This window comes from Vidua chalybeata, chromosome 2 (assembly GCF_026979565.1).
Source record: "Vidua chalybeata isolate OUT-0048 chromosome 2, bVidCha1 merged haplotype, whole genome shotgun sequence".
Taxonomy (NCBI): domain Eukaryota; kingdom Metazoa; phylum Chordata; class Aves; order Passeriformes; family Viduidae; genus Vidua; species Vidua chalybeata.
Window position 1 is genome coordinate 14957564 of NC_071531.1, and position 14748 is coordinate 14972311.

General features: G+C 35.8%; 1 protein-coding gene across 2 annotated transcripts in view; it reads left to right on the forward strand.

The window, feature by feature from the left end:
* The window catches only part of RPS6KA3 (ribosomal protein S6 kinase A3), a 71159-nt gene that overhangs the window by 19666 nt on the left and 36745 nt on the right, over positions 1–14748 (forward strand). For both annotated transcript variants that reach the window (XM_053934365.1, XM_053934366.1), the window contains exons 3-4: positions 11898–12014; positions 14145–14226. In XM_053934365.1, the coding sequence (XP_053790340.1) occupies positions 11898–12014; positions 14145–14226 (199 nt within the window). The remainder of the gene's footprint in view (positions 1–11897; positions 12015–14144; positions 14227–14748) is intronic.

The window sequence follows — 14748 nt, forward strand, 5'->3', positions numbered from 1 at the left end:
ACCTCTCCATTTTGACAGGAGGATCTCGGCTCATGCAGAGGAGATGTTTAATCCCAATTTAAAGGAAAAGCTAGAAACTGATACTGTAGGGAGCCAGGATGTGGGATAGAGATAGCAATGTGTTCTGTCACTTAAGTTACTGGCTTTGTCTTCTGACAAATATAACAAAAAATGAAGTAATCCAGATATCTCTTAGAGCCCAATCAAGGAAAGCTGTCTGCAGGGTCGGTTTGTTTTCTTGTCTTGTGCAGGCAGGACTACAGTATTTTGCTCTATGTTTCCTTTGATACATAGTCACTAAACGGAATCACCTGGATATGTTTATAGCTGAATACTTGTATGTGCCTTTGACTAAAGCTTTTTACTTGCCTTTGTTTATTTATTACTTGAAAAACAGACTTATTCCACTAAAGGAGCATGCAATTCATTGTTTTAACAAGTATCAAAAAAGCTAAAGATAGTGTCAATATTCAGGAAAATAGCTCCCATAGTAAATCTAGAGAGATCAAGATAAAAATTTCCCCTCTTACTCTTTGCAGTAAATAGATTGAATTCTAATTCCTAAAACATTTGAAGTGTTTGGGGCTTTTTAAGCATTGAAAGAAAGCTTAGGGATCTTTTTTACTTCAAGAATTTCACTTTCTACAGAGCAATACAATATTGGTGCATAAGTCAGACATTTGAGCTGGGCAATCCAATTTAAATATTTCTCCAGTTTGCCTTGGCCTAGAATATCTGTGGAGCATTTTCTATGTGCAGGATTTCAAAGGACTAGGTCATTTTGGTCCTCTAACTAAACTCTAGTAAATAAAAACAATCTTTAGGCATTCTCTGCATTGAAGTCTGTAACATATGTGAGATCTTAAAACATTTTGTGAAGTTAAACTCATAAATATACAGTTATCACATATAGGACATAAAATACTTGCTATTGTGCTTCATCAGTGAAATGTTATGTAGTAGTGTGATTTCTGAAGGAGATGCTGGTCTCTTTTGTTCTTTTCTGGGAACCAGGAATCAGTAACATCTGCAACAGCCTGTTGCTATCAGGCAATCTGCTTAGGTTTCCTCTGCTGATCTCTGTTAAGTATCAGCAATATGAGTACCACTGCTGCCCTGTCTTTCTTTATCACAGCTCTATGTGTGTGTGTGTGTGTGTGAAATCAATGTCTATTTTTAATATTTTTTTTTCTTTTTGACCTTTTTTCCCCCCTTTTCTCTCCCCACCCCCCCAGCTGTGTGTGACTTGCCTGACAGGAAATTTTCTAATTGCCGGAACAGCTGGTCACAGCAAAAACGCCAGGGTTGGTCTTCCCTGCTAGACTTATGATCGCTCAGTCAGAAAATCCAAACATCATGGTTTCTTAGTCATGTTTAAGTTTCTGGCTCTGCGTGTTCGCTCTGTTCGGGTGAGCTTAGTTTATTATTTAAGAGAATAAGGGGAAAAGGGGGAAGTTTTACTTTTATTTAACTTCTAATTTCAGAGCAGTTTTAGTTTTTTGCTGCTTAGGGATCAGTGTTGTTTGGATGCAAAGTGTTTTGTATTTCCTTAAAAAAAAAAGTCTGTGGTATATGTTGTAGAAGTTTCTAAGGTATCTACTGATAAAATTTAGCCTTATTAGGAAATTGTTACCTGTATGTAAATAATGTAAAACTTACATTTTAGGGGGAGGTGGGGGGTGTTAATTGTGAGCTTAGCTGTATGTTTTCTCACTGAGACTCAAGTTTTATTAAAAACCTTTGTATTTTTAATACTTAGTGGTTATTTTAATAGTTACATCTTCATATAGTGCTTTAAACTGTAAGATATGGCTCTGTGTGATGATAGCTAAAATAACTCAGGCATATTAATATCTTAAATTTACTTCTGAAATGGTATGAAGAGTAGTGATGCTTGCATAACAATGTTAGGGTTATTTCAACTTTGAATTGATAAATTAGTCATAACAAATGTTTAATTTGTGTAATTTGTCTTGTTGGGCCTATATTTAAGCATTAAAAAGTTTTGTTTAAGTTCAGAAAAATTACTAGTGGAGTATTGTATCGTCCCAAGCACTGTTTCAGAACTATTTAACATTGCATGTAAACGTGCAATGGGACAGAACATTCTATCATTGGAAGTCAAAGCAGTTTTCATGTTTATCCTTATGTAGGTCTGCAAATACTTTTCAGTGAGGGGGTAAAAAACCCAAAACCCCATGACCTTCTTGTGTATTGACTTAACATCTTAAGTGAAGGTCTATTAGCTTGTAAAAGTGGTAGACACCTACTAGCCCATGTAATGGTTTAAACAATTTGTATTAGTTTTTGCAATGCATATTAAAAAATGAAATTGAATTTTCTTGCCACAAGTGAAACACCAGAACAAGACATGAATGTAAAACAGTAGAACATAGCTTGCATTAAAGTCAAGGGGATTTTTAATGTAAACCTTAAAAAATAAATACTTACCAACTCATAGTCCTGAATTATAGTTCTTTTCCACAGGCAACATGAAAGGTATTCCTCAGAAATTTTGTCAGATAATGACATTGTTTTATTTTACATACAGGAGCCTGGTTAGGTCGTCTTTAACATTCTGTTGATTTTAAAATGCTAGCTATTGCAGACCAAACTCAAAGTTTTCAACCCATATAGATTTCAGTATATGTTTAGGAAATTATGATAATAAAACAGGATTCATAGCGTTCATAGATTAGGACGGAGTATGGTCAGGGATTATTTCTCCTTCTAAATAGTTTGGAGCTTTTTAACTTGATTTAGTTTTTTAATTGCAATTTTCTGAAATGTTAATGCTTACTAAGTAGGAAAAAGACTTGTATCAGAGTTACTGGGAAATGAAAGTTCCACCCAATGAGTATTTTTTTCCAATGCTGATGAGCACATTTCAGTTCATGAGATAATTTTGTGCTGTTTGATCAAAAGACAACTGCATTGCAAAACTGCTTTTGGTGACATTGAGCTTTTAAAATGCTTTCAGGAATTCCTCAGCTTACCTGCCAAAAAACCTAATGCTGACAGTTCCTTCAGGAAGGAAGGGGTAGTGTCCTGTCTGTTTGTATTTTCATTCTAAAGAAAGCAAGCATTTTCAGAATTACACTCCCAGCCTGGTGAACCACATTTATCCATAGGGTCTTACCTGCTCTCTGGCCTGTTTCTCTGGGACAGGATTCATTCTTCAAACTCCTATCTGGCTTCATCTGTACGACCAAAAGACAGGGAGGAGTTCTGTCTCAGTAACCAGGTCTGCAGTCTTCATTCTGTGAGTTGGCTATGTGGAACAAATACAGACATAGGCATCCTTCTAGATCTCAAAATTGTTGCAGAAAAAGCCAGAAATTAAAAAGAGTAGAAAGAGAGCAAGGAATAAATACATAAATACATTTTTTCTTTGTTATCTCTACAAATTGTTTTCCCCTGAGAGACTTAACAATTTAAGAATTAAAAGAAAAAAACAAGCCCAGACCCTGAAACTAAACATTTACAAATAAAGTTTTCTTTTAGGAAATCATATTTTCTATCAGGTCTGCAGGAAGTGATATGATGTTAGTCGAAATTGTAAGTTTTTCCATCTTCTAAAAAGAAGCAAAAACATAAATTGTGATAGCCTGTGTTTCTGACTTCAGATGTCCGCATTTAGAAATTCTGCTCTACTCTTGCTTTTCTTTGGTAGTAGTGTAAAATAGACAACATACAGAGAATATCGTTAGATCAGCTTGACTTAATTTTATGCATGGTACTGCTTTGCTTTTTGTTATATTGGAATAATTGCTACTTCAGAAGCAGGATTTTTAATCAGCTTTTTAGAACAATTGTTTGTGTATGAGCAGATAAGTAGTGGTTAGTTCTATTAAGTGACTTGAATATTAGTCACAGTCATAAGGAATGAATTTTAGTCCATGGTTTAGCTCACTAATACTGCTTACCAAAGTAATGGGAGATTGTGAAGTACTTGTTGCACTGTGAGTTTAATTTTTAAGGTAGTTTTGAATTTGAAGGTAGGAGTATAAAAAGTATAAAATGTATGAAAGCATATAAAATGTGTCTAAGATATTTAAAAACACCTAGACTGGTGCACTCTTCACATTTTTAACTCCCATTTTTACCTTAATGAATATTTCTGTAAGCTCTAATAAAAGAGGTAAAAGTAATTGGTTTTCAGTTTGCTTTTCTTTATTGCTTCAAAAAGTATAACTCAAAAGGAGGGTTTTATTTCTGCAGATAATGCTGAAAATTCATCCTATGTTCATAACAAGTTGGGAAAGAAAAAATGCATCTAGGACACTTCCTGACTCAAGGGAGGGGAGGAAAAGGAAATTCTGTATATGAGCTGGGGAACTGTGCCAACATTGAGTCATCCTTTTAAAATCACTTGATATCCAATAAGCTTACTGTCCTTACAGGGCATAACTGCTTTATGTAACTTCAGTACCAAGGTTTAATATCATAGTCAATACTTCAGAAATAGTTTATTTGATTATGGGGATCAACATTATGATGTCTGTGATAAATATTTTGCCAAACACAGCCATGTTCAGCAGAGCTCTTAGCAGTACAATGAAGGCTATGAAAGTAGTAAAAGGCAACCTATAGCCATTGTTGGAGCAGTGTGAAGTAAATTGCTGGGGAATCCATTCTTCCGTTTTCAGTATTATCTTTGCTTGTACTGAATGTACATGTGCTTCAGGAAAGTGCACTTGTCTAAAGGAAGCAAAACATTTATGAAAGGAGATTGAGAGGGCTGAGAACAAAGCTGCTACTTCATAATGAAAATGGAAAAATCTATGTTGTTACATAATCAATACTAATAAGTGAAAAATTATAAAAGCAGTATCTTTGCAGCTGCACATTTGGTTTTTTTTTTTAAATTGTATGGTCAACAGCATACCCAGATTTAAGGACTGATACACTGATTTAGGTCTTACCTTGAAAATGGCTGATGTTTGAGGGAGGTGTTCACCAATATGGGCAATATGGTTTTGACTTAATTTTTATGATCAAAGCTATCAAAAAGGATTTTTTTTCTCTTATTCTGATTCCTGACTATAGAAGTTGAAGTTCCAGAACTGTGATCTTTTCTAATGGTGATTCTGACTGTTTCTCACATGTAAATTATCTTTGCTCTTGGTATGATGAAAAAAATTAAACCTGCCGGGTTTTTTGTTGTTCTTTGCATAGTTAGTCAGAAAGATTTTTTTAATTTGATTTCTTTTAAAATCTCATACTTATATAATAAAATAAAATCTTCCTGGACCCTTCCAACCCCCAGTCATGTTGTGCATGCCTGTCTTTGTTAGGAATCTTAGTTTTTTGGTATCTTGCTTTTGGTCAACTTTCTATTTAGTTTAATTTCACTGAAGTGGGCAGCAGAGACTATGCAGTCAGTCTTTCTGTTCAGGATGGGTCCAGTTTACTTTTAGAGTCACGTGCTATTGACTTTAATGTTTGAATGTCTTAAGCTGTAAATGTTTCCCTGTACTTTTTTTTCCCCTTTACCTTTCCAATGCTATGTCACTTCATGACTTTACTCCCCTTAAATGTCATCTGTGTGTAGGAGCAATATAAATACACCAGTCCATTATTATTTTTGCACTAAAACTTTATATTTTTTCAGTAGCTGCTGCTTTTTTCCTTTGGAGTCATATGTGCATATCATAATTTTAATTTATATTTTCAGTATATTGAAAATTGTATACTCAAGTCTTTGTCACTCATCATGAAGCTGATGAACTAATTATTCTTTTAATAACTGTTATCTAAAATATGTTGTCGTTAAGATTTAAGTGTTTAAAATATTTCTATTCATATTCCTGTAATTTTGAGTATCTAGAAAAGGAGAAATCTGTCTTCCAGAAATACCTTTCCTAAGTATGTGTTCCATAGCAGTTTATTCTTTGATGTTCTGTTTAAGTTAATTCACATCTAGTTCTTACACCTCTTTAAGAGTAAATTCTTGCTGAATTTCCTATTTCTGTGCTGGTATTTTGAAATTTCTTTGCCAAGCACTTGTCATCATGTGTGTTCACGCTTTGCTTATGCATTTTTTTCGGGAAGTTGAGACTGAGAATTTTAGGTGCAGTGAGACTCCTGTGGTGTTTGGGTATGCTAATATTCCTTATTCTGAATGGCTTTCCTCTTCCTGCTACGAGAAAGAGCACAGATCTGATCCTGTGCTGCCTAATTAGATGATTTGGAGTATTTCCTTGTGAATTATTTTGCCAATACTGCAGCATACATTTATGTATATTTTTTAATTATTTTAATCTTTAATTGATTATTTCTCTGTCCTTTTTACATAAAATTTTTAGACTATGAATGCTTCCATGTTTTGAATCTTTACTATTTAAACACTAATGAACGTCGCAATGGTATTGTGGATTTTACTGGTAGTTCTCCTAAATACCAGTTCAGAGCCCAGTTTAATAGACATAGACCAGCTTTTCAGCTGTCCCTAGAACATACTGCTCAGAAAAAGGTCTGCAGATAACATACAGCTTGATCTGCACTGATGAGCTTATGCCGTCCAGCTCTGCATGGGTCACTTCTTTACACAGAGCAGTTTTCAGGCCTTCTATTGAAAATTCAGAATTCTAAAGGGTATATTGCAGAAGAGTCTATGTATAGATAAACTCATGTTTTTCTCTTGCTTTTCTGGGCTTTTTCATTACTACTGAGGAATATGTATCTAGTAAGACTCTCTTTCTACTTCCTTTAGGGTTTGAAGTCTGGTTTTCTTTTAACAAATTATCTATTAGTTGTTCCTGTAATAAGATCTCAAACAAATACAAATATTTTATGTTGGAGCAGAGTTAATTTACTTTTGAATTAAAAAGTGAAGGTAAACGAAATTCACATAATTTCAATTACTAGAAGCAAGATGAGTGTTTAATGTTCATTAAGTACCTAAAATATTGATTTTTTTTTTTCCCAGCAACATGATTAGGCTTTTATTTTTATAGCCTGATAAAGATTAAATAGTTTTTCACTGCTTTCCTAGAAGGTGTCTGTCGTTTTTTTACTGGCAAGCATGTTTCCTATTCCAATTTGCAACTGATTACTTAAGATAAAAATGAGTTGCCCTTGATGTTGCAGAATCCCCCCCTTTTTTTTCTATAAAGTTTTTAATTCAGATTTTGTCTGCACGATACAGTCCATTTGGTGTTCTTTCCTATATGTATGTGTGTGTTCTCGTGCACAGACATATATTGTGAGGTGTCTTAGTATAAGCTTACTTATACAGAGATACTGCCCAGAATATTTCTGAGTTGCAGACTAGATCACTACAGGAAATTATTCTGAAATATGGTATTTTAAATTCATACCTAAACTTATTTGTCACTCACTTCCTTTCTAGGCCAGTGTTGATTTAACAGTGTTACATTGTTAAGAAAACTCAGTAGTGTTACCTTCTTTTGTTTCCTTGTATTCTGTATTTAGTTTCACTATAGTGGAAGCCAGTAGCAGCCACTTAAAGTTGACTCACATGATTGTTTTGGGGGTTTCTGAGGTAGTGGAACTTTATAGTGTGAAGAAGGCCTTGAGAGAACTGTGTGCCAAGAAGAGGAAATCATGTGTTGAGACTTTTATTTAGACGCTGCTGCAGTATAACACTTGAGAAAAGGGAGCTTTCCAAGCTTATAAATAACATAAATAAAATGTGGGCACTAGGGTATAGTTGTAACTGGAAGGAAGACCCCACCATTGCAGCTGGTGAGTTGAACGCCTGTAGTTGCATTATCAAGGAAAGTTATCAAGAAATGGAAGAAAGGAGCAGAGGACCCAAGTATTCCAGCATCTCATTTATTTTCAATTCATCGCATGGGACAAATGGTTTTGCCAAGTACCAAGAAATGATCAAACAATTCAGTACCAGATGGAACGGCTGGCTTCTCTTGCAGTTTACTGCAAGATGACATCTATCATCTGATGTAATTAGTGCAGTTGGTTGAGAATAGAGATCTCTTTCTACACTGTATAAGACTTGTATTTTAATTCAGGTAGATAGTGGGGCTTGATTACCTCTGCATATAATTTGTGTTTCTATAAAAGGTTTAGCTTGCAGAACACTGTTTAGGTTAAAATAACAAGTATTCAGCAGTTATGTCAGAAAAGGAAACTGCAAATTTGTAGGCAACCACTCATCATAAATCTTGCTCCCAAACGAGAGTTACTGACAAATTAAAGTTGGATATCATTAGAGTTCCTTTTCATTTAAACCAGAGTTCTATTAGGTCTGCCTTTTATGGACTGAAGAGTAACTGAGCCCTGAGAAAAGTCTGGGAATATTCTCTTGGTATCAGGAATGTGAAGTGGTGGTTTGGGATTTGTGTTGTTTTTTAGAGGATGCTCAAAATAACCACTGGAAAGTTGGTTGCATAATAATTGCATAGCATTCAAAAATAATAATTTTTGTTTGTGTAGAGAAGCAAGTTAATATATTTTCTTTTCTTGTTCTTGTTGAGTTTTGTAGTGCTTTTAAAGCAATATAGAATCATAGAAGGGTTTGGGTTGGAAGGAGCCATGAAAGTCACCTAATTCTAACCCATGTGCCCTGGGCAGGGACACCTTCCATTAGATCAGGTTGGTCATGGCCTTAACCATTCTGGCTTTCAACACTGCCAGGGCTGGGGCATCTACAACCTCCCTTGGCAACCTGTTCCAGTATCTCACCATCATTGCAGTAAAGAATTTCTTCCTAATACCTAACCTAAATTTCCCATTTTTCAGTTTGTACCCATTACTCCCTGTCCTATCACTACAGTTCTTGATGAAGGATCCCCCTCTGGCTTCCCTGTAGTCCCCTCCAGATAGTAGAATTTTGCTATGGGGTCTCCATGCAAACTTCTCTCCTGTAGGCTGAACAGTCCCAACTTTCTCAGCCTGTCTTCATAGGGAGATGCTCTAGCCATTTTACCAACTTCATGGCCCTCCTCTGGACTTGTTCCAATAGTTCCATGTTCTTATGTCCACCTGATTGCTTTGTGTCCCTGAAGGCAGTAGATAAAAGAGATTTGAGAATGTTGTGCTTCACATGTTTTTGACTTTCCCAAGATTGCCAGGGAGAAAATAGATAAAACCATTAAGTAGAAATGGATCAAAGTATCTGAAGACATGTGTGCTTGGCAGTCTGTTTTGCTGAGCCATTCTATTCCTCCCTTAGGATTCTCTAAGATTCAATGGATGGTTTAAGTAGCATGTGATCCAACTGATCACATAATAATTTAAAATATAATACCAAAAATGTCCACCAGCAATTTATTCCTTTGACAAGTAAAAGGAAACAGTATTTTTTTTTCAGACTATAAAGATTCAGCTGGTAATCAGTGCTGGTAGCATTTTCTCCTGAAAAGACAGAGAAATTCAGGTTATTAGATGGAGTACTCAGCATGCCTATGTGCACACACATATAAAATTTTGGCTGTCTTAAAATGGAAACAGCCACCTAAACTTAGAGGATATCTTGGATTTGTCTTGGATCTTCTAAAACTATTCTTAAAACTATATTCTTCACATTGAAGTATCTTTTTTCACACTCTGATTTTAAAAGTTGCCAGCATGTTCTGTGCATTATTCCAAATCACATGCTGGAGTTTTTTAATATATACAGACTCTTACACACACTCAGGATTTCTTAGGTGCAGCTCATTTTCGACTTTGTAATCTTTGAGAAAAAGAATCTTTTGAAGAAGAATTGTCAGTCTGGGAGAAGCATGTGTTGGAATATGCTGACCTGGGTGGACAGTTGCTTTGCATTTATATACAGTACTGAAATGATCAGATGCAAAAGGGTACTTTCAGCACTAATTAATGCACATAAATTTTGCAGAATGCTTGAAAATTTACAAATTAGTGCTTCAGAAACACAGCTTTAGAACTTGGCCTCTACTAACGTACTACTATAACTAATCAGTACACATTTTGGTGCATATAGGTGAAGGGAAAGACTGGAGCAAGGAATACATACTCTTAGAGGAAAACCATAGAACATCCTGAGGTGGAAGGGACTCATCAAATTCATTGAGGTCCAGCTCCTGGTCTTGCACAGCACCCACCAGGAGTCACACTATGTGCCCCAGAGCATTGTCCAAATGCTTCTTGAACTTCTGATCTTGACAGATCAGGCTTGGTGCTGTGACCACTTCCCTGGGGAGCCTGTTCCAGTGCCCAGCCACCCTCTGGATTAAGAACCTTTTCCTAATATTCAACCTAAACCTTCTCTAACACAACTTCAGGCCATTCCCTCAGGTCCTGCCACTGGGGAGAATACTTAAGCAAACAGGGTGTATCCAAGTCTGTGGGCCCTGGTGCAGCACATGAGTGCTGAGGGAGCTGGCAGCTGTCACTGTGAGGCCACTGTTAATTATTTTCTTATTAACACGATGACCAGGAGAGGTGACTGAGGACTGAAGGAAAGCAAATGTCAACTCCTGTCTTCAAAAAGGGCAAGGAGGATCCAGGGAACTACAGATTGGTCAGACAGGCCTTAATTCCCAGGGAAATAATGGAGAAACTAAGCATTCCTGTATACATGGAGGACAAAAGGGTAGCTGGGGTTATTCAGTATGGATTCACAATGGTGAAATGATGATTGACAGCCTGAAGGGAGGGTGCAAAGAGCTTTTTTTCAGTGCTGCTCAGTGGCAGGACCAGAGGCAATGGGCAAAAAGGAGTTTCTGTCTGAACATCAGGAAACACTTCTTTACTGTCAGGCTGGCTGAGCCCTGGCACAGGGAGGTTGTCACCATCCATGGAGATATTCAGGTCCTGGGCAGCTGGCTCTGGGTGGCCCTGCTTGAGCAGAGGGTATAGGGTTAGACAGGATAATCTCCGGAGGTCCCTTTCAATGTCAACCAGTCTGCAATTCTGTGAAATGGGTCTATGAGCTCCTCAATAAATAGATGAAAAGTATTCTCAGATTTATTTTATTCACTATAACCCATAGAAGAAACAGAAAGAGAATGAACAAGAAGTTAAAACTGTAGATAGTATATTGCTTTCTGTATGTTAACTAACAGTCAGTTGTGTGTTAACTTACAGTAGCTTGGATTGCATGTAATGCCTAGATAGATCTTCAGATGACATTAACAAGAATGCAGGTTTTTTACTTACTTGATGATAACTTCTGAAATTCCTTCCTTGTGTGGCAAGGAACGTCAGTTTTCAGGGATTCTCAAATTCAGTGCAGAAAACACTGAATTAAATGCAGAGAACAAGAAGATAAGATTCACTGATGCTTAGAGCTTTCTGGTGACCAGCTTCTCACAAAAGGGGAAAGGATGAAGACTGGGCAGCTTTCATAGGATAGACTCTCCTTGAGAAGAAAGGCAGAATACTTTCTTCAACAGAATTTTGTCAGGGGCAGGTGAAGCCTGCTGTTGAAGTGGAAGTGGAAAATGTTGCTTTGTGTGGAAATGTCTTGTGTCTCACACTGTCTTAAAAGGTGAGCATTGGCATTGCTGCAGCATGGTGGTCCTCATTCAAGTGTTTAAAAAGGGGGGCTTTCCAAAGACATCTGGGCCATTTGATACATTCTAGGTGTGCTTTAAGATTACTAAATTGTTAAGAAGATTGGTTTCCATTAATTGGTTGTGAATCTGGAACAGAAATACGAACCCAATAATATGGGCCTAAGAGAAAAAGCTTGAGGATTGCTGACTTCGGTCAACTCTTTTATTGTCTGGATCCCGGTGCATCTCTTAAAGTTTAAGCTACATTGTTACTGAAATAGTGCTGTCTGTCTTAATTATGCAAATAACATTGCTAAGTGGTTTTTTGCCTGTATTTGGCATCATCTAGTTCATTGGGTTCAGTGACACTGGTATTTTTCAACATATTGTGGATTTGTAAATATTTGTAAACCATTAATCTAAATGTATTCCTCTGTTTTCCTCTGCCAGGAAGAAGGAAGTATCAAAGAAATTGCAATAACTCACCATGTAAAGGAAGGACATGAGAAAGCAGACCCTTCACAATTTGAACTTCTGAAAGTATTAGGACAAGGATCCTTTGGAAAGGTTGGTAACTGAACTCCTGTGGAGCCAATTATTCAGGAATATAGAATTGAATATTGGTTGTGAAATATTTAGAACAGTCACAGTTTTGCATTAAGGCAATGTTGCAAGTGAAAACTGCTTTCTAAATTAGTGCTAACTAGGCACTGTAATTGTGGCAGATCTTTTTAAAGCAGTATGTTTTTTCTCATGTTAGCATGATATGTCGATTTCAAAGTTCAATAGAAAAAATGTCTTTATATTAAATAATAGGGTATTTACTGTTAAAATTGAATGTCATTCTTCTCTAACTACTCTTCTCTATTTGAGAGGATGAGGGTTGAAATGGTTTTTTTGATAAGTATTCCTTGTTGCTTGCTAATTGTAAGACGTCATCAGTACAGAAGCCGGTTTTTGTAGCATGTTGCAATTGTAATGAACAAATTTTAGGCAATAATAGCTACTGAAGTAAATGTGATACACCCCAGTCATGTTCATTATCTGCTGTAATTTGGTTAAGATGCAATGTACCTTGATATTTATCTGAACATCTGTTAAAGACTCAATGTTTCTAGCATTTCATGAGTACTGAGATCTCACTAGGCATAATTTTTTTATACTTTTAGTTGTCCAAATTCAACTTGAAAGAAAAACATTAAGTTCACATAGCAAGACAGATCATCAAGACTGAATGGAATATGTAAGGCGGGATGAGAGAGCTTTTACATCCACTTTCAACCTTAATTGCAGTTCTGAATGTGATGTTAAGCTCTAGCATGTTTAAAAAACACCTTAGATATGGTGGGAAATTAGAAAAATACGTCCAATTCTCTTTTGGTGGCAGTAAGTTACTGTTAGTCACATTATTGTTCCAGTTCAGTTTGGAAATCTAGGTGCTTAGAAACTATAAAATGTTGTACTCCTGCTAGTAAGAATTCACTGGGAAACCTGATTCCAAAGGTTTGATTTAATCCAGAATCATAACCAAGTTTTTATTTGGAAATGTTCAGATCACGAAAAGTAAATCATTCAAGGGCAAGGAAAAGTAAGCTAATAAGTTATCATTTCAGCAATCACTTTTATTTATAATACTAAATTCAGTACTTTAATGGGAGGGAGAAGGGGGAATGTGATTTTTTAAAAAGCAAAAATAATAAACTGTCTAGCTGACTGAAATTTCTGCAAAAATGCCAGTCTTGTCCTCAGTTGTCTTAGCCTTTATGCAAAAATCATTAATATTTTTAAAAAATCCTTAAATCATTTTATTCTAATAATTTGTGAAGATGTCAGTGTTTCCCATTTAGTTTAAAAAAAAGTAAATCTGCATGTTTTTCAAGGTCTCTTGATGATGATTTGGTAGTCTCTGGGTAATGGAAGGAATGTTAACGTAAGTGACAATTGTGCACAAAAGCAGACATCAAACTGATTTCACATAATATGTTTAACTTCCTCATGTACCACAACATGTCTGTGCATGTCCATAGCCAGAAAACTGTGACACTTGGTTTTGGTGGTTTTGTTTTGTTTTGGGTTTTTTTCATTCCTAAATCTAAAATTTGTCTCTACTGGAATTAATTTTGTGTTAAGGGTATTAAAAACAATACCAGTCAAGAAATCCCATGATACTGAAGAAGGAAATGAAACAGCCTTTAATTGAGCCTGGTTGTTCTTTATTGGTATATACAAAACTAGGATATTTTTAAAATTTATTTATACATTGATTTATATGGATTTCTGAATCAAATTTTGTTCACATATTTATGGTCATATCTGAAAATTATTTTATTAGCACATTTGTTGTGCCATCCTATGAATTTCAATAAGATAAAACTAGAGATTAATTTTTTAAAGCTGATTTTTGTGTGTCAAATTTGGATGAACTTCTGAGAGAATACAATTTTTTTTTTACTCACTGAAATTAGACCAAAATTAATTTGGCAGAGTATCCTCTGAATGAACTTGAGTGAACCTTTTAGATTATGAATAAAGGAATAGAAGGAAAAAATATGAAAGGAGGTTTGGCTTTGCAGAATCTAAAACTGTCAAATAGAGTTTCATTGAAATCATAGTGACTTACTTGGATGTCATAGCAAAATACATTCATCTGACTTGCTTTTATATTCTTTTAAGAATTTTTTCTAATTTTTAATGCAGGTCTTCCTTGTCAAAAAAATCTCAGGATCAGATGCTAGACAGCTTTATGCAATGAAGGTTTTGAAAAAGGCCACCTTGAAAGGTAAGCATTGTTTAGAACAAGGGAAGAGAAATAAAAAAGAAAACTCAGAGACTTTATCCCAAAACCTAATCTTTACACCGCTGCTGCTCTACAGGTTGTGTCTTACAGCTTTCTTCTCTGAAACAGGAAATAGCAGAATACACTCCTTTGTCTTGTAAACCTGGAAGGATTAAGGATTAACAATACCATGCTGGTAGTTAGAGAGCACAGCAGGTTCCTTCCCATGCCACTTTCCTTAGGTGATGGTGGGTTAATGGAGTGGTTGTGTTACATCTGCCACCTGACTTGCTCCTGAGCTGTTATTTGAAACTTAATATCCTTCCGTTTTTCCTTTGCTGTGTGTCGCCAAGGATACAGTTAATGCCTTTTGCTCAGTTTATAATTAGGTCATGATATTTAAAAGCACTTTATATTGGCTGTTTTATTCTAGAAGTTCTTAAGCACATGACTTATGTCTGTTTCAGAAAAAGACTATACAGTACACTTGCCCCCAAACTCTGGGCACATGGTGTCAATGTAGAA